Below are 21,805 nucleotides of genomic sequence, written 5' to 3'. Positions count from 1 at the left end.
TGACCATGAAACAGACACAGAAATCTGAGGCCCAGACCTATAAAGGTTTTAGCGCCACTGATTTATTTTAATTAAAGTAGTTAGACAAATAAACAAATGATCATGAAACAGATACATAAATCTAAAAAAACCCAGATCTAAAATCGCCATAATTTTTTTAGGACTGCTGTCATCACATTCATATTGTCTCTTAAGGCCCTATCCCAGCACGAATTGCTGTGTCAGTGTCTCGGTGGGCCCGTAACAACAACTAGTTATGTAAAACATTAAGTTAATATAATTTTATCAATTTTTGGATTACTTGGCTTGCGATACAATATAACGTGTAAATTTCAAAATCATATTCTATATACAATTTCGTCAAAATGTTTTCGAAAAAACTAAAAAAATTGGCTATATTTCGATTTATTTCTATCAAGCGAAGTTATTTAAATCGTGTATCTATCTTTCAAAATGGATACATAAACTACTCAACTCCACCATATATTTTTTCCATTCTCCCCACTTCAAGCAATGATGGCGAAAAATGGAAAGAAACAATGTACTTTTTTGGAGTTTGGCGACCAGATAGGTCCTTAATAGCTTTTATATAAAGTTTGATGTCTATTAAGTTGAGAGGTATTGATCGGTAAGGTGGTTAGCTAAAACATTAACCATTTTATTATTAGAATTATGGAATTGAAACAATTTGTTTGTTGTATATAATTTTTAATTAAAATAACGTTTAAATTAAGATAAACATCCATAAATCCTGATTGAAATAAACACACCCACTCCAAATAAACGTAATTAGAAGATTATGTTTTGTATTCAAATTAAATGTAATTTGAACTTTATGTTTACAATCATCAATCAGCATCTTTAGTAAAAAAATATTTAAAACAGAAACTCTATTTTAACTTGAAGTGTTCGATTTTATGTCCGACTGCCATGAAAATGTTTTCAACTGTACAAGGATTTTCTGAAAACAAAAGAATACATTTTGTGTGTACTTCATTGTCTTTAAGACGTATTATGGGTTAATTATGTAAAATAAAACAAATGAGTTGTATACGACCATAAAAAAGCCTGAAATAAAACTAAATAAAATCTTTACATTAATTTAATTAATTTACTTTTTATTTTTTTATTTTACTTTTTATGATTGGACAATTCACACCAATTGACCTAGTCCCATGCTAAGCTTGTGAAGCTTGTGTTATGGGTACTAGGCAACGGATATACATACATATTATAGATAGATAGACATATAAATACATATTTAAACACCCAAGACCTAAGCACAATACCAAATGCTCATCACATCGATGTTTGTCTCAGCCGGGGATCGAACCCGGGACCCATGGATTCGCAGTGGTACTAACCACTAGACCAATGAGCCGTCAAATTAAGTTGGCCATGTTCTACGAAGCCTTTTTAGTGATAATTTGATGGCATTCCAAAGCCCTTACAAAAAATACAAAATTTAATATAATTTCATAAGAAAATAATTTCGTCGCAATAATAAGAACGTCAAATACATGGCGATCACTGCCCGTACCCATCTTTTATATAAGAAAAGTAATTTTAAGGTAATATATTTATTTACACTTCGTAACATTTAAAGAAAAACATACATATAACAATAAAATTATACATAAAAATTATAAAGGATGCAATGGGCGGCCTTAACGCTAACAAGTGATCTCATCCAAAAAAATTACCAAAAACTAAAAACTAATCTCACGGATTCATGAATTGCGATGCAATACAAAAGAATAAGAAATACAAGAATTTCAAAAGTCACGATTGAGCAGAATAGGATACGGTTAAGAAATGTTTATATAGAAGAGTTTTAAAAGATATACCCTGTTCTCCCTTTGCTACTTCTCTGACAGAGCATTGAAAATATAAAGTACTAGTACTTTCAAACAAACTTTCGAGAGCCCTTAGACCTCTTAAAACCGCTTTTACCAGACGACTACTAATTTAACAACCACTCTGCTCTATATGAAATATAATCCGACGTGTCCAGCGAAATATAAAATATTTCGTTACCTTTCGCTTTTATTTCTACAGAGTCTATAAGTATCTTATAATATAGAGTTTCATTGGAATGTTAAGCATAAAAGCTTTGTCATTTTAGCAACTAAAAGTAAATCTTAACTGCCGTCTCATCCGGAGGTTCTAGGTTTGATTAACGGTGAAATAATTATTGTTTAGTAACACAAATTTATCTAGCCTAAAGCAATCCATGGTACAGAAGTGTGTCTACCTCATTTGGCTGTACAAATCGCATTAAAAATAACACAATTTTTGACGTGACAACGTCTTATATAATTCGATTGAGCCGGCTGCATGCACGAAAAAACATGACTCATGCGGCGTTACCTCGCTCTGAGACGTTCCATTTAAGGCTAGAAGTGCAAGCGAGAGCGTAGAACAAGCGACAAAGAGGCACGATCGGCCTCCGCGTTCGGCAGCGTTCGACATCTGTCATTCTCCTACTTAAGTGAACGATGCGTCCACGTGGAGAGCTACTATACAAAAATACATTTACATGTTTTGTCAAGTATGAAGTGCAGTGTTTTCAGTATTTTCTTATGAAGTTGTCACGTTCAACTATCATCAGTAAACCGACTTTACAGACAACCGATTTTTTTAGTTATTTTTATTACTTACGAATATGACAAGCTTCATCCAGGAAGGCTTTATTAGAATTTAATATCAAAATTATTGTGCACCAATAATTCAACATTGAAATACGTACCAATTTGAAACCATTGATCTGGATATCCGGCGTCTAAACGCGCGGACCGCACTGCTTCACGGAGCGCATGTATAATGATCGTTGCTAGGCACAGGGCCGGCTCACCAGTGGCTAAAATAAATTAAAAATTTATCGCTCAGTTGTGAACGCACAGCAGTGTTGGTCTTATGGTCAAACGTGTAACTGTTTATTCTGAGAGAACCAAGAGTGTTATAAAGGTTGCTTATAAAGGTGAATGTATAAATATTGTGTCGTTCTATCGAATTAGTAATTACTGTAAAGATAGAATAATGATATGGAATAAATAAATAAATAGATAAATAAGTAAATAAATAAATAAATAAATAAATAAATAAATAAATAAATAAATAAATAAGTAAATAAATAAATAAATAAATAAATATTGTGATGATATCGGATCTACGCAAAACATTATGAAAAATGGCTCAAAGGTGGTCACCATATTCCAAATAAAAGTGAATTTAAAAGTAAAAAGTGTAATCCGAGATAAAGGCTCGTGTTTTAGTTACCTTTCGACTGTAAAACTCCGAATTCGTTCCGGGAGTTTTTTGAGAAATATATTCTCATGTCAGCTGGTATATCTTTGAGGCCTGGTGGTTTATAGGTCCACGTACCATCAGTCAACAGTCTTCCGTTGTTGGTGTCATATACCAGTTTTTCGGACGTCCAATATCCTAGACCCATTACAAATGCTCCTTCTATCTGAGGTAAAATATTTCCACATATTTCCACACTTTTTTAACCATATACAATAAGAGCCTATAATCTAACTACTACATCTCGAGACGATGGCAAGAGAAGATGGGCCGGGTGCTGGTATAAGATGCAACCTGTTCAGACACACTGGCCCCTTCCCATCTACATGGGACCAACAAAATAGCTGGTGCGGCTTGTGATGTGGCTGAAAAAGCTAAGGCCTGCAAATACAGGGGTCTAGGCTCTGAATATGATTTTGTCCCATTCGATGTCGAGACCCTTGGTCCGTGGAGTCCTAGCGCCATAAGGCTTTTTAAGGAAATATCAAAGAGGTTAGTCGACATCACAGGAAACCGAAGAGCTGGCAGCTACCTCGGACAAAGAATTAGTCTAGCTATTCAAAGGGGGAACGCTGCCAGTATCTTCGGAACCTTGCCTAAAGGGACTCCTTTTAATAATATATTTTAGTGTTAGCTATGGTTTTCATTGTTCTTTTTTGTATTTATAAGCTAGGTTAAATTATCATCTTGCTGTAATATAAATAATTGTATTTCATTAAATCATATATTTTATTTGTCCTAAGATCAGAACTAATTATTACAGTAAAATAATTACTTATATGGAACTGTTTATATAAACTTCCTGTTATAGGAATTTTTCTTTATTCTCGTGACAAAGGAAAATATTATCAGGGTGGAGTATATATAATCAATGATAACTGGCTTTTTCCAAAAGTAATAACTTCGAACGGAAGGCTTCTTAATTTTTCATATTTTTATTTGTTATCAAATCCCTATCGGTGGAGTCGATATAATTGGAAATTTACCACGTTACCTTGGTTACACTTGACCGTCACTTATTTATTTATTCACCTACAATAATTAAAGCCTTTATTTTTGGCACAAATAAAAGCCATAAAAAAAGCCTATTTTTGTACAAAAATCTTAAAAAAGCGCTTGCTACCTACTGATGATTTCTCACAGAGTACAAGTCGCGAACACTCAGATAATGCTCAATATATACGTAATATAACAAAGTCGTGTTAGCTACACCACTTATAACTCAAGATCGGCTGGACCGATGTTAGTTATATCTTTTTTGGTGGATTCTTCTCCACTCCGAAAAGCAGAATAAGTAAAAAAATATCGGTTAAGTTATTGAATAACAATAAATTAATTAATTAATTTTACGAATGCAAACAGCATGTGGTGCCATCTGTTGACGAAATAAGAAAGTCAAAGTCAATCAAATCATCAAATATGTCACGAAAGTGAGCGATATAGCGGTTTTTGGCATCCAAACCTCTAATACCAACGAAAAAAAACATTTCTGTATTTTCAAAAAAGTTGTATTAATGTATAATAACATGTATTATACCTTAATGAAATCCTAAATTAAGTTTAACTAAAGTTAACACGATATTATTACACTGTTAGGCGGAACGAAGTTCGACGGGTCAGCTAGTATATAATAAACGATAGCCTTACGATAAAAACCTACACACCTAAAAGTCCCGAGGAATCCATTAATAACTAATATCTAATTAAAGTTCCTCTAACTTACAATATCTACTCAATTATTCATAGAATCGTGGCTACGTTGAATATTTTAATGCTCATTTGAAACTAGATTATTCTAAAGTAAAACTTACCTGAGTTATGTCAATTAATGGACTCAGACTTCGACCGGTGTCTTCAAGTAAATCTACTCTGATTATATTATGGTTTCCTGTTAAGATGTCTACTTCGACTTCCAACGCACACACTGCGTATATTAAATACGGCTTAACATCATCATTCATAGCAGAGTACATGTAAGACGCTTGCAAATCAATATCCTTTTTAAAAGCTTCAGTTATCAAATCCTCCCATGGCATATCACCCTTTCCCTTTATTGGTGCAAGCCTATCAAGTAATATATCACAAGCTTTCTTTGTTGCAAACGATACGCACTCACTACCAATACTACCTCCAGTTGTCATTGTATTAGGGGATGTGAAGCTTGTAGAAGCTTGAACGCTGATTTTCTCTAAAGGAATACCTAATGTATATGCGCATACTTGGGCAACTTTAGTGTTTAGGCCTTGTCCCATTTCTATGCCTCCGTGCATTATAACAACACTGCCATCACCGTGATAGATGGAAACAATTGAATTGTAATTACCAAAATACGTTACATTATATCGCAATGGCAGAATCTTGATGGCTCTCTTTCTCCATCGATTTTGTTCATTAAATGCGGTTGTTTTCTGCAAACGGCTGTCATAGTCTGAATCTGTTTTTAACTGGGCTATCATATCGATGAGCGGATTGTTTTCTTTGGCCATATTTGCAATTCGTACCTGCGTAGGATCTTTTCCCGTTTCGAAAGCAATTTTCTCCATTATGTTTTCGATCATGGCTACGCCTTCGGTGGAACCTAAATTTTATTTATTTCAAGAACATTTACTTTTTATATCGTACGTCAGATTTAAAACAACTCGCCTAATTTGAAAGACACTGAAAACATATCCTTTGTTTAAAGGAATCGAACCTCCATTAAAAATTTGTTTTACAAAGAGTTATACTTGTTTAAATATAGAAAATATTACTGAATTTCATTTTTAAATTAGGTTACCTAGAAAGCTGTTACAAATCCTATATATTTTATAGATTAGCAGTAGGCAGTAATCAAAGTATGGAGTAAGGAAGTTTCAGATTACCTGGCCCTCTGCACCAAGTGTTCGATGGTTTATCAGTCAGCACTGTATTAGCTTCAATTCCCCACCGTTTTGTATCATAACAACTATATGAATGGGCGATTGTTAACGGGAAGAGGATTTCATTAATTGAATGTCCTTTGTCTTGATAAAATGTGTTTTTAAGGTATTGAATCAGTCCGTTATCATCAACTCCAACCTACGAACAAACTTCACTTAAATACAAGTAATAAAAAGAAGTCTTGGTGTGATCGCAATAATTCAAAAGCACAGTATACGTATATATAGACTAGTAAATATGATTATGAATATTCATGACAATTACAGCTAAACGGACGTATTTGTGAATTTAGACTTTCTTAAATAAATAAACCTTTTCCTAGCATATTGACCTTGTTCCTACATCACAAACCTTTTAAAATGCCATTTTAACCAATTATTGACTATTTAAATACACAATTATTCATAAATATGAAAAGACGTTACCTCGAATGAATTTTGTGTGGGAAGTCTCTTTCCGATGGATTTCATATTTATTTGCAAAGGCAGGATCATTCTGCAAGTGTTCCCTTGCAAGTGTGCAACTAGAGCGGCTGCGCATGCGACTTGTGTTGCGCGAGTGATTTTTCCACCATAAGCTCCACCCACTTTTTGAACGATAACATTTATACTGAAATACATGTAATAAAATAGTTTTTTTTAATGGAACAGGCAGCAAACGGTCACGCGGCTTGCCTGATGTTAAGTGATATATGCCACCGCTCATTAACACACTATTCCGCTACACTATTAATGTCAGAGGGGTCGCAAGTGCGTTGCTGGCCTTTTAAGAATTGTTGTGCTCTTTTCTTAAAGCACCCTAAGTTGAATTGATTCGAAAATATCTCAGTGGGCAGCTGGTTACACAAAATGGCAGCAAAAATTGCCTTGTCTTGAAAAGACGGACGTCGAGGTGATACGGGTGGAAATTCGTATTCTGCCTCGACGTCCGATGATGACTAAACGAAACGATATTATTTTTGGCATCCGATTGCATATAATAATTTTTAATTATATTGCAAGTCAATATAACAACGGTAATATAATGCTTTTTAGCAGTTGTGGTCAGCAAGAGACAGTCAGTCAGTTAAATAATGAAATAAATTCATATTCCCTTTAATCTATCTAATTAAAGCTAAAGCTTGTAACAGACATCAAGACCAGCCGTGCGATTCTGTTACTCACTTTTCAAACTCACACAGCGGTTGTCACAGCCGCGGTCGCGCTCAAATCAGTCGTAAAGCAGTCATTTTACGATTTGGCATTCTGATAAACAAAAAACTACAAACTCCCTCCTTATCAGAATGCCAAATCGATAAAATGACTGCTTTACGACTGATTTGAGCGCGACCGCCGCTGTGAAAACCGATGTGTGAGTTCGAAAAGTGAGTTACAGAATCGCAAGGCTGTATGCAAATTGAACGTCAATTTAAAATGTAATTAAAGGATTGTTTGCAAAATAATACAAAAAATAGCCTAAAACAAGACTATAAGATCTGAATAATGCTTTGAGAAAAATCAGAGAAAAAGAAGATAAATGGAAAAATATAGAAGAGGCTTTTACCCTAAAAACACACAACTAATACTCATATTAACAAATGTTAACTAACCAATTTATATTTGGATTCATTAATAAAGCTTTAATAATAATAGTAAAATTAAAATACCTGTTGACAGGAACGTTTAAGGTTTGAGCTACAGCGATATTAGTGAGGTCTAACCATTGCGTAGAAGAATATACTTCCATGCCATAATCGGTAGGCTTTGCTATACATGTCTGTGGTTCTATATAAAAATGATACTGATCGGCCATTTTGAATTCGCCTTTAATTTCCTTTTTGACGTCATTTCCTAAATCTGTGGGCTCGATAGTTTGATTCTTTATAATCCTTGTGCTCTTCTCTGGTGAATTCATAACATCATCTACTGATAATAATGGTCTGTTTTTATTTATTGTTTTGTAATTGATTTTAACAAGCTTCGCCGCTTTTAAAGCTGTTTTTTCTCTGCTTGCTACTATTATAGCAGCTGGTTGTCCGTGAAACATGACTTTTCCAGAACACAAAATTTCTTCTTCAACTGCTATTAGGGGCACGTTTTTTGGCGTGAACGTATTTTCACCTGGAATATCCTTTGGTGTATAGAACGCAGTAACCCCTGGTAATTTCTGAAAGTGAATATGGATATTTAATTGTTGTTGATGATGATAAAATGAAACTTTTTGCCTTAAATATTTTGTAGATTCTTAAGCAATATACTTAATCATTTTAATTTAAAATTCACCAACAAATAATTTTAAACTGGTTTGAAACATTGCGCAATTTACATTTACAAGTAAGTTAAACAAATCCCCTTTTACAACAGCAGAATAATTTTTAAAAGCTCGTAAATGGGTACTTACGAAAGCTTCAGTAGTATCAAAATCGTTAATAATACTTCCCGGAGTAACATCAGCAGTAACAAATGCAGCATACACTTCATTTGTTTGCTTTCGTAAAGCGTTTGCATAGACCAACTCTCCACTACACTGCAATATCGCTTCGATCTTCGGCACTGGTTTATTCAATGGCCAAACTGACTGATCACTATCATAATATTGACTTCCTTTGGAAACTTCTCGCTTAAAAACGTCCCCACCTGACTTGTATACAGGATTCATCTTATCCTGGGGGCATAAGCTTAATAAAGCTTTGTAAAAAAGACTTATAGCTAACATCTTTCGATAGCCAACAGATGGCTCTGGTTCTATTATTTCGGGATTCACCTCCTCCGATAATGATTTTAAAGCCAATTCTAATGTTTCATTAGTAAAGAGATCTTTAGCGACTAAAACCTGTTCCGTTTTAGATGCATGGATAAATGTATGTGATATACCACCATACACAATTGTAGCCTTTTCCACTACTTGTGAATTCCTATGCAATTTAAACATAAAACCAGCATTTACGATAGCGTGGGCATTTTGACTCCGAGGCATAATCTGCAAAGCGAATTAAATTATTTTATACGAATTTTATACCAATATCATATTTTTACATACTGTACAATTTGTATATTCTATACCAATACCTTAGTATAGAATGATTAAGATTTATTACATTATTATTAATTCTTTATTGTTGACATTCAGTTAAATATAAATAAAAATTTGTTAAGTTACATAGCCTAACTTAATCTAATACGCCAGATGTGCCAGTTTTGCTAATCAGCGTGTCCTGACACATAAGCCTCTTCCAGCTGCTTCCATTAAAAAACCAATGCAAAAAATCCAAAACAATTTATATAAATTTAGAACACAAATTTAATAAGCTGACCTGACCCTGACCTGACCAGGCTTTACATTCTTATGTGTTATGAAAAACCCTACGTTTTGTTCGTAGTTTTTTTTTTTTTTTGTAGACTGTACAGTTTGGACTCATCGTCTACGAAGTCCCCGCAAATATTGATACTTTTCAATCTGTGTATTATAGTTTAATTTTATTTGTTTACGGGTAATGCAACAATTGGTTTGTTAATATACACCTTAACCTATCGTTGTCATCACAGAAGATCAAAAGTCGCGATTACCGCCAATCAAAGTTTTGCGATTTAATGTTTCAACGGCTATGGAACAAGATTTCTGGTAACTAAATGTTTACCTTGTAGGTTTTCACTAGACAGCAGGTCGACAGTGGAGGCAGAAGCACATTTAATATTATTTTCTTGTTCATATCATATTGCATGAAGTCCGAGAATGACATCACTCTGTTTTTCCCAACACCTTCAGCTGTACTTAGAAATTAATGTGTTATATTATACAATTAAAGATCTATCAGAATCCTATGTACTCGTGATCTGTTGAAGCATTACATGCATTATTGCCATTCTATCCAGAGCTGGTATTCCCTAACGATTGTGTTCCCGATTGTAGAATTTAGATGTGGAGTCTTTGTTTTACCAGTTCTTCTCTTCCGTTCTACGCCCTTGATTTGAGAACTGGCAGTAAATGTAAAATTAGAAGCATTAATATTTATTTCTTTAATGACGAATCACAAGTGTACATTGTGTTACCTACGTGAATAAATGATTTTTGAATTTGAATTTGACATGAACTCAAAGCAACAACTCCTTTTAGCAGTATTACCGGCTATTTAAATTATTTGTGTTCTTTATTAGTACATTCATATTAACATCGGAATCGGTATCTTGGATGTTACTAATGTAATGCATACAAAAAACTATACAAGTTTACTTTTACGTCAAATGCTTTATACATTTTGACTGACTGATTCGTTGTTAAAAAATAATTAAACTTATTAAATTTACCAATAGTTATCATTCCACCCACTGTTTCAAAAATCAGAAAAAGATCAGACGGAAAACTGGGGTGAGTATGCTTCATGTATAAGTTTCCAGCGATAGTTCCAGTCTGAAAATAATAGAGCCTCTTAGATTCCCAGTAACAAATTTCAAATACTTTCCATTGACGAAATCGTAAACAGTTAAAGACGTTGCTAAGGAAGTATCAAGTTCATATGATGTTGAAATAATGTACGTAAGACAATATTAACAGCGTGAGATAAGGGTTGGCTTTTTGTCATGTATACGCGGCCTCGCCTAGGGCGATTGTTGGTGGGGCCTTGATGTTTTAGTGGGTATGCACTAAAGCTAGCCCCACATTACCCAACATTAAGCAGTCACGCCCCGCAAGGGTATGCGCAACACCCCAAGTAGCAAAATTGTCCCGCGACATTAATCCAGACTATATGATATTTATATCTATGTGTTCAATTGATGTGTCTTAATTGAACGCTGTATTGCTCGGTGACCAAAAATATTAAATCAAATAAGTGTCAGGTACAGAAGACTGATCACCTTCTTGACTAGATATTAAAAATTTCAAAGAAACAAATACAATCTGAGACCCATAGCGCTACTGAAATATATTTATTAAATTTTGTCATTACCAAACGTTTAATGTTTCAATAGTCCCCACCAGAGCTTCTGTTAAAACTATTTCAATATCCCGTTTCTCTGCGATACTCATCCCCGCCTGCAGAGGTCGTATGTCTCAAACGGTGAAGCAAAACACCGTGAGGAAACCGGCTTACCTTAGACGCAAAAAGTCGACGGCGTGTGTAAGGCACAGGAGGCTGATCACCTACTTGCCTATTAGATTGACAAATGATCATGAAATAGATGGCGAAATCTAAGGTAATACCTAAAAAGGTTGTAGCACCACTGATTTATTTATTTTATACGTTGACTACACTTAAAATAATTAAAATTGTTCTTACGTTTCGTACTGGTATATGAGCGACAAGATCTAAGTGTTCCCATAGTTGTTTTAAATAAGAAAAGTCTTCGTTTTCTTCCGAAAGTTTAAGGAATACACCCATCATTTCATTTAATGTCATTGCCGCTTTTAATATTAAATTAACTTCCTGATCATAACCCCTTAACTCGGCAACATTTGATATATCTATCAAGTTAGTTGCGTCCTTTTCATATGAATATACACCTGAAACAAATATAAATTTCATTACTAATCATAACAGCTGGGCAATAGTGTTATCCCATAGATTCTATTATTATTATAGAAACAAATATTATATATTAAGATGTTTTTTTTGTCCGAAAGGTATTCTATTTAGGTTGGTACTGTAAAGAAAAATATAAAGTATATGTTAACAACAATATTCTAAACATAATAATAATATAATAATGAAAAATTTATAAATACAAAAGTAAAACCATTTCCTCGCTGTATTACGATACTATTTGTTGAGTGAAGAAAGCACCTCTGGGGTCACCGGTACTACCTACCAGGCGCCAACTTAAATCTTTACTTAGCGCCACTTGAACCCCACGGCTCAAGAGTCTCTACTCCAAAGGGAACAATTCAAAGTTGGAGGAAAGACTCTTCTATTTGAGACTTTTATTATTTTACTTTTTGTTGTTAGTATAACAATTATATTTTAAGAATACCTTGCCCAGTGTTCCCAGCTACAAGCCTATAGTCACCGTGCTTCATAGCTTTAAATATATCATCCAGTGTCTGAACTCTAAACCACTTATGGCCATCACAATCAATTTCAATTTTTACATTAGTATCCGGTCCAATTACACACCATCCATTTTCACAAACTTCTTCACATTTACTAGATTTCCTACAATTAGCAATATCTTCGAGGTCAATAACGTTTTGTTTAATATCACTTCTAGCATCTGTAGCCAGTGACTTAAAAGCATCAGCTATCGATCTGTATCCAGTACATCTACATATATTACTTGCAAATGAATTTTCTATTTCTGCTGAGGTTAGCAATTTTCCTTTCGATTCGTATAAACTGCAAATTTTATAAAGAATATTAAAATGAATTTCTCACGAAGAAGGCAATATTGATTGCGTATATTTCAGAGATTTTTCTTACATCACGTTTAAATGTGTTTGTATGTCCCCTTAAGTAAAATGAAAGATATTAAATCACTGAATATATAATATAAAGTGTATATGATTACTGAAACATAATAGTATGATTATTCTTGCATTGTCAGTGACGTTATACGAGTATATATTATTATGATTAATGTGTATTATGACTTGTTATTTTGTTTCTTGTTATGACTCGTTATCAGCGGGTATTTAACTGCAATTTAGCTATAATATTTATGGAAGTTTAGTAAGTGTCATTAATCTTAATATATATAAATTACGTGTCACGTTGTTTGTCCGCTATGGACTCCTAAACTACCGAACCGATATCAATCACATAAGATAGGATAGCTTACATCTCAATTTATACCCGCAATATTATTTTATTGCAAAATATATGTTTATTAATTGATAGGCACAATTCTAACAGATGGCGCTGTGTTGAAAGTACCAACGTTTCACATAAGCTACAATTTAATGGCATAACCACCAAAAAAGCATGGTGGTCCCCATGACTGGGGTTCTCCTACCGTTCCCTTGAATAGTTTGCTACTATGTAATATAACAAAAACCATAGCCACAGCAATGCTTGGCCGGTCTGCTAGTAAACATTAAATTACAAAACTAACTTTGTTACGGTTATTTTATTGATTACAATCAAGTATACAGTATTTACAATTTTCTTAAATTCTTTCTTCTTCTTTCTCTACAAATTTATGCTAATAATAATTAACAATTATTAAAAAGACAATCAAAACAAATTTAATAAGTTTGGTCCCTGGGGCAGTGTACCTTGATAATAAATACATAATTTATTTCAGACACAAAACTCCATAGACCTGGTTATGTATTAACCATTCAAAGTCATTAAATATATTACTTTAAAAAGGCGTTAGTAATTTTAATAGTTCCCACAGAATCCCTTTAATGGTAATTTTAAAATAAATAATAAAATATTTGTACCTGTACATACTCATGACCCAACCAGGTGAACAGAATCCGCACTGAGTGCCATTAAATTTTGTAAGTCGTTTTTGTATTTCGTGATATCCGATTCTTTTGTTTCCAATACCTTCAACTGTTATTATTTCCCAACCATGGCAGGAAAATATTGATACTAAACACTGCAATTTGTTTTAATAACGTTAATTCTTTAAAAAGTCCATTTGGCTTTGTTGTTTGTAATCAAAAGATCAAAAAATAACTGACGGTCCGTCGTTTCACAACTGAGCGTTTTTAAGGCAGTTTTTGCCGCGCACCACCAATATGTGGAACCAGCTGCCCGCTGAAGTATTTCCGAACCAATTCGATTTAGGGTCCTTCAAGAAAAGAGCGTACCAATTCTTAAAAGGCCGGCAACTCATTTGCGATCCCTCTGGCATAGAAAGTGTCCATGGGTATCACTTAACAACAGATGAGCCTCCTGCCATGAGCTACCATGAACTGCAATAGCGCAAATGTACGATATTATACTTAATTCATTTAGATTCGCGCCTAATTGATGAATCCTTTATTAAATAATATTGCTATTCTATTGATATATATGTCATTAATAATATTAAACGTTCTGAGATTAAAAAAATCACAATATATATTTATAATATTTTCTTCAATATACACACATGCGACGCACCTAGTACGATATGAAAAACAAATCGAATACCTTGTTTATTCCAAGATTAACTTACTTACAGAATTTACGGCGAAAGTTTTGATTTCGTTAGTGGGCGGCGTGGAGGCTTTCACGGCAACGATACACGCTCCACAACCACCTTCTCGACACATCACCTTTGTACCACGTAGATCTGCTACTGTTCTTATGAACTCATTGAGTGTAAAGTCGATAGGATATTCGCCACCGACTGAAAATAATTCAAAAATTGAAGACAAGCAAACTACATGTTTTTTTAATCGATTGAACATATATTGTTAGCGTAATATGTATATTGAAGAATTTGAATCACGCCTGCCTTGCAATTCTGTAACTCACTTTTGTTGTGTGACAACACACTGTGTGAGTTCGAAAAGTGAGTTACACAATCGCAGGGCTGTACATAAATGGATATTTATGCTAATGTAGGTCTTCAATCACTTGCCTCTTCAGGCAAATATATAGAACAAAATAATATCATTATATTCATGTACCTAAACATAACAATCAGTATTTCCAATTTTCTTAACCTACATAAAAAAATAATTAAAAATTTACGTTACAATATTAATTTACGAAATCTTAGAAATACTTTGCTGATTTGACTCACGGAAACATTTATTACATACTAAAAATAGATTAACAAAGCGTCCTTTAAACTAGGTATTATTATCGGTTTATATCATTCAAATTCAAAAATCATTTAATCATTGTACATGTACACTTATGACTTGTCAGTAAAGAAATACACATTAATTAATGCTTCTAATTTTACATTTAGTGCCAGTTCTCAAATCAAGGGCGCAGAACGGAAGAGAAGAACTGGCAATAAACTCTCCGCCACTCTTTTTAATCGCCATGTTTTTTTTACACAACGTTTGTAAGGAGCTGCATTAACTAAACCCATATCCATATGACCCCGTTTGGTAAAAAACTTTGCTGTCTAAGGACTGGATATGTCTTAAAAACCTTACCTTTATATTCTTTCCCGTTAATTTTAAAAGCAATTTTATCCATGCTTAGCTGACAAGTCACTGAGCATACAAATTACCGATTCACTTATAAACCAAGGCTAAACACAGTGCTTATATCAAACTGCTAAATATATATTTTTAAATATCGTTACATGCATTTTTTTCAACTTAAAACTATGACCACACACCCGTCAAACCGGTTAAGAAATAACATGTATTAACAAACAAGTGGCAATTTAAGTAATTCTATGTATAGTTCAGGGGTCAAGCGTATAGTGTAAGAGCTGAATTTAAACAGTCCGTGGCTCCGTACGAGCTATATACCTATTAAGTATTTGTTTATGTCGCGCAATTTTTTTCCGCACTATGTGAAACGGAATCACAATGGATTCAAAACTTCAGTGGTCCCCTAATATTTAAGTAAAAAAATTCGCTCACTTACTGATATCGATACAGCTAGACTTGTTTATTTTAGTTACTTTTATAGCTTAATGACTTACGGCTTATTATTATGGGGTCATACTGCTGATGTCGAAACTATATGGCTAGTTTTTCAAGATTTAATAAAAATGGAAAAACTAGCCACTTGTCATGATAAAAAAGATTTCGTTTCGTTTTGGAAAGAAACAAAGAGGCTGACGCCGAGGCCGGGACTCCCAGTCAGCGTCGGAGGGTTAAGTGACTCGAAAGAAATTGCTGATTTTTTTCGAGACAACTTCTATATATCATCCTCGCTGAGACTGTCGCGAAACGAACTCAGTGCTGTACCCATTGGTGATGGGGTTAATACTCAATTTAGCGCCAAACATGTAAGAAGCGTTATAAGTTCTATGTCAAGAGGAAAGTCCCCTGGTCATGATGGGTTAAGCATCGAGCATATACAGTACGCTGGTTCTCATATATATAGGTTATTAGCCATGCTATACTCGTTGTGTATAAGTCATTCATATCTACCCTATGATCTTATGCGAACATTAGTTATACCGGTTGTAAAAAACAAGACAGGAGACTTGGCGGATGGTTCAAACTACAGGCCTATATCGCTGGCGACTATTATGGCTAAGGTGTTGGACGGTTTGCTTAATACTCAGTTAAATAAATATCTACATTTGCACGATAACCAGTTTGGGTTTCGACCTAAGCTGTCTACAGATGGTGCTATACTGAGTCTTAAGCACACCGTTTCATACTATCTGCGTCGGAGGACGGCGGTATATGCCTGTTTCCTTGATCTTTCCAAGGCATTTGATTTGGTTTGCTACGATCTACTTTGGAAGAAGCTAGAGGATATAAGTGTTCCTCAAGAACTTCTGAACGTATTTAAGTTTTGGTATGGTAACCAAATCAATAATGTTAAATGGATGGGTGCCTTGTCTAAGCCCTATACGATGCAGTGTGGAGTAAGACAAGGTGGACTGAGCTCTCCATCTCTCTTTAATTTATATATAAACGCTTTGATTGAGACGCTTAGCAGCGAGCGTGTAGGCTGTCACGTGGACGGTGTTTGCGTTAACAATATCAGCTACGCAGACGACATGGTGCTGCTGAGTGCGTCGGTCTGTGGGGTTAGACGTCTCCTTAAGCTCTGTGAGGTATATGCGGCTAGTCATGGTTTGAAATATAATGTAAATAAAAGTGAAGTCATGGTCTTTGGGGCCGGTTGGAAGGGTGTGTCCAGTATACCCCCCATGTCGCTATATGGGGTCCCCTTAAAAATTGTAAAAACATTTAAATATCTTGGACACATTTTGACACCCGACCTCAGTGACGATGCTGATATAGATAGGGAACGGAGAGCGTTGTGTGTCAGGGCGAACATGATCGCCCGCAGGTTTGCACGATGCTCAATTGATGTGAAAGTAACCTTGTTTAGAGCATTCTGCACATCATTCTATACGAGCGCCTTATGGTCGAAATATACTCGATTGTCATACAACGCTTTCCGTATCCAATATAATAATGCGTTCAGGGTGCTGTTGCGGCTGCCTCGATTCTGCAGCGCATCGGGGATGTTTGCTGAGGCGCGGGTGGATTGTTTTTACGCCACCATACGCAAGAGATGTGCATCCTTGGTGCGCAGGGTGAGAGCTAGCGGTAACGGTATCCTCCGCATTATCGCGGACCGAGTCGATTGCCCATACATGAATCACTGTTCCTCTATTTCATGCGGAATGATTCCGGTATGAATTAATGTAAACATACTAACACTTAGATTTAAGGTATTAAGCTGTAATTTACTAACATTGTTATGGAACCTTGTTTTCTGAATTAAACAATTAAATAAAAAAAAAAATAAATATTTTCATCCTGCAGAAGAGGGCTATTCGTGCAATCTATAATTTAAAATGTAGGGAATTTCTTAGAGATAAATTCAAGGAAATTAATATACTTACCTTTCGCTCACAAACTATTTATGAAAATATTATGTATGTATACAAAAATAGTGATAAGTTTACTAGAATAGAACATACGCACAATGTTAATACTCGGAACAAACGCAGGCTGCAATTTCCCCGTACTAGACTATCTAAAGTGAGTAATTCTTTTTGGGAATGACGTGGAATAAGTGAGACATCTATCTTATGTTCCATAATAAACATATTCTACTCTATTCTATTCTATTCTATTCTATTCTATTCTATTCTATTCTATTCTATTCTATTCTATTCTATTCTATTCTATTCTATTCTATTCTATTCTATTCTATTCTATTCTATTCTATTCTATTCTATTCTATTCTATTCTATTCTATTCTATTCTATTCTATTCTATTCTATTCTATTCTATTCTATTCTATTCTATTCTATTCTATTCTATTCTATTCTATTCTATTCTATTCTATTCTATTCTATTCTATTCTATTCTATTCTATTCTATTCTATTCTATTCTATTCTATTCTATTCTATTCTATTCTATTCTATTCTATTCTATTCTATTCTATTCTATTCTATTCTATTCTATTCTATTCTATTCTATTCTATTCTATTCTATTCTATTCTATTCTATTCTATTCTATTCTATTCTATTCTATTCTATTCTATTCTATTCTATTCTATTCTATTCTATTCTATTCTATTCTATTCTATTCTATTCTATTCTGAACCAATTCGACTTAGGGTCCTGCAAGAAAAGAGCGTGGACGGCGGAATCACTTACCACCAGATGAGCTGTTCTATAAAATATATTTAAAGAGGAGAAAATTGATTAAATATTATTTAGAAATATATAAGGTATACCGACAATAGATTTAGTGAATATGGCGACATATATATAATAATGAAATAGTCTTTCAATCATTGAAATGCCGAATTATGTAAATGATGTAAATTTATGTTTATTTTGTTCCTACTTAAACCAAATATGTTTTAAGATGAAAGAAATATCAAATAAGTTCTCTTTGTTTACGAATTATCTAAGTACGTTATTGCACAGTAATATATATTTCTTAAAATACAAAAATAATGCGGTCTCTTGACATGAATTGATACAAATAGCGGGATTTGTTTTTGTATATTTTTCTATTAATAATATAATAAAAAGGAAAGATCAAACTTAACCCTCCTTGTTACGTTAGCATCACCTTGACGGCTGGAAGTCTTCCACGGCCCGCTTTACTAGATCCTCAAAGGCCGGCAACGCACCTAAGAAAATAGGTACCCATTCGCTGCGATGTCTGCCCGGGCATCCTGTAGAATAGTTTCCCCTGTACCATAAAAAAAATCACTGCTGCGATAAGAAAAATTATTTCTTCATTAAAATGCTATATTATCCCTTAGTAAATGGTATATTTATTTATATAGTAATACGAACCCGGGCCAGGCGGCTGTATGGTAAAATTAAATATTTAAAGAGCGTACAAATTCTTGAAAGGCCGGCAACGCACTTGCGAGCCTTCCGGCATTGTGAGTGTCCGTGGGCGGCGGTATCACTTAACATAAGGTGAGCCTCCTGCCCGTTTGCCTCCTATTACATAAAAAATGGTATAAATTAAATGCAGCGGGTACCCTACATAGCTACCCACATGTTTTATCAGAATTTCCAATTATTTGCATGTACTGATAATAGGTAGTTATTGTCACTATTAAGATATATGATTGAATAGAGATAGGATGCTTCTAATTGACTCCACTATAAGGTCTTTATTTGTATCAATCCCAGACTAGAACATTCCCATCCCTTTAAGTTTTTTTATTTAAGCAAGCGCAATACTTTTTTAAAATTAATAATGTATTCAAGGGACCAACAAGAAAATACTAAGGACTCTCTTATATATTAAAAGCAGCATGCTTCTCAACTCGAATGCAATGTTAACATTGTAGTTGTACCACGTGATGCCAAGTTTGCGACGGCTACTTTGAAATTGGTCATCGTTATGAGTATAGTATCATTGTAATAATTATTCAAGTTAGGTAAGCTTACTTACGTAAGGCACGAAATGATTGTTCAATAAATTTTTAAGGGTTTTGTTGGAATAATTAGTATGTGTAATGTGTATATACTAATTATTCTATGTAATATTATGCGTATAAACGTTTCTAAACAAACCCTTATCAGTTTCGGTGCTGCTGAGTATAAAATTTCATATATTTTATCCTTGATGTTATTCACTTACGAAAAACGTTTATTTTTGAGCGGAAGATTCTTCGAATAATTTTTGGTCCTGTTTTCGACGATGGCGTTTGTCGTATTCGCTACAATGAAGAACTTTATAACATCAAGCACAAGTAAAGTAAAGTAAAGTACAACAAGCTCAAGTGGCTGGGACATATATCCACTGAATGGCGAACGACAGAACTCCGATGTCCTTACGGAACTCACAATCCAATGGCAACAGAAAACCCGGTAGACAGAGGCTGCGTTGGTGGGGTGGAGTTGTCAAGGACCTCGAAATAGTAGGGGCTTGCAATTGGACGCGGGAAGCATAGATAGATTGCGATGATGAAGTGTACTTGAAGAGGCCCACAAGGGTCTGTATTGATGATGATGATGATTGATTAAAAAGGCTAAGAATAAAACTTTTTTTCTTATATAAATTATGTAAGAGCCTCGTGGCGAGTCGGCTTTGGAAAAAGACATTACGGTTGGGGGTTCCAACCAAACCAAGCCAACGGGATTGATTACCCAGATGTTGAAAGGTCACGGTGGATTCTTGTCGTATCTTTACAGGTTAAGAGTTAGACAAAGTGCTGCCTGTCCTTGTAGCAATACAGCTGAAGAGACGGTGTTTTATGTCCTAACCGACTGTCTAATGTATGGATACGACAGGTACGAGTATAACAATGAACAAGCTATGGACATAAAAGTAACAGAGACGAATTTAAAAGAAATAATAATAATTATTATTAATAATTTGCTGTAAATGTTTTAGAAAAGTTGTTAAAAGAAATAGATAGTAGTGCAATCATCCGGGTTACCAATACCATTTACTTAAGTTGTACATTGTACGTAAGTTATTTAATACCTCCGACGACAACTTAGTCGGGGAATTACCTATAAAATATATATTAAAAAAGAACAACGCCACAGCATTTGATATGTTAATTTAGTGACAATTTGATATGAAAGCCGCATCATTACTGTAATCAAAATAATTATAAAATTGCGTGTCAAATTATCGAGTTTAACTAACAATGCCTTCTAACAAGTTCAGTTGAAAATAAGGCACTAATGAAAGCATTATGTCAATTTTGACATACATAATTGCAGGAAACATTAGCTGCAAATTTCGCCTTGGTCATCGTGTCTCTTGTAAAACCAGTTATATAAGCAAAATTTACTCAAAGACTAGACCTATTTTAGTAATATTACCTCATGTTGCCTATAATAACGTAAAATAAACATAAAAATAAAAAATAAAATATGTTTATTACGGAATATAAGATACAGGTATCACTTATTCCACGTTATTAAATTTGAATAGGTAGACATCCCTACTCATCGGCAAAGAAGACAGAGGGTGAAGGCCGAGAGAAAAAGCGGGCGTAAAAAACTCTCGGTACTCTTCTAAAATAGCAAATCATCAAACAACACTTATTTTAAAACTAATATCGCAAATTAATTAGAAGTGCTAGACAGGCTAGCACTAGTCCCAGGCCCTAGACTAGAAAATCGTTAATACATTTCTTAAATTGATTTTAATCAATAAGGCAGAGATAAAAGAGCCTCTGGGATTTTATTAAAGAGACATTCTCTAGAATTCTAGATGGTCTTCGTACCACAGGGTGTAACTCTAGGGCCTTTAAGTTTATTTTACTGTACTGTTTTTATTCAAAAAAACATATCACATCAAAAATTTGCCAATCTATTGCATTTTTCTTAAAACACTTCGCCTAAACGGCTATATTTAGCATAGTATTTAGTATCTCTACTAGTAATGTAAGTGGTTACATGATTGCAGTGACAACAATGGTACAGGCGGAACTAATAACGGCTAGATATAATCGGACGCATTATTTATAGTAGCTAAGTACGTACATTTTGGACTTCGGCTAACTGGATATTAAAGCAAAAAACAGAGAACGATGATAAAATACTTAGGAGACCTACAAAGTTTTAGTAAAT

The 21,805-nt window shown here is 34.2% G+C and overlaps 1 protein-coding gene across 1 annotated transcript; it reads right to left on the bottom strand.

Annotated features, from left to right (window-relative positions):
- Positions 1–842: 842 nt before the first annotated feature.
- LOC125051634 (xanthine dehydrogenase/oxidase-like) lies at positions 843–15,461 on the bottom strand. Its single transcript, XM_047652106.1, has 15 exons — positions 15,244–15,461; positions 14,311–14,480; positions 13,582–13,742; positions 12,171–12,532; positions 11,480–11,703; positions 10,509–10,611; positions 9,842–9,969; positions 8,605–9,183; positions 7,871–8,370; positions 6,651–6,834; positions 6,168–6,363; positions 5,118–5,884; positions 3,280–3,472; positions 2,750–2,860; positions 843–961 (listed from the first exon to the last, which is right to left on the bottom strand). Exons 1-15 carry the CDS (start codon positions 15,284–15,286, stop codon positions 891–893), a joined length of 3,792 nt encoding a protein of 1,263 aa, XP_047508062.1. The 5' UTR covers positions 15,287–15,461; the 3' UTR covers positions 843–890.
- Positions 15,462–21,805: the final 6,344 nt, after the last annotated feature.

The sequence above is a fragment of the Pieris napi genome, chromosome 8 (genome assembly GCF_905475465.1).
Source record: "Pieris napi chromosome 8, ilPieNapi1.2, whole genome shotgun sequence".
Lineage (NCBI taxonomy): Eukaryota > Metazoa > Arthropoda > Insecta > Lepidoptera > Pieridae > Pieris > Pieris napi.
This window is presented reverse-complemented; position numbering and strand designations above follow the sequence as displayed.

Bases quoted from the DNA above. Each gene is read 5' to 3' on its own strand.
- LOC125051634 (XM_047652106.1), bottom strand. From the start codon at position 15,286: ATGGATAAAATTGCTTTTAAAATTAACGGGAAAGAATATAAAG. The intron at 9,970-10,508 runs GTAAATTTAATA...TTCTAAGTACAG, and splicing joins GGGTGGAATGATAACTATTG to CTGAAGGTGTTGGGAAAAAC. The intron at 9,184-9,841 runs GTAAACATTTAG...TTCGCTTTGCAG, and splicing joins GTCTAGTGAAAACCTACAAG to ATTATGCCTCGGAGTCAAAA.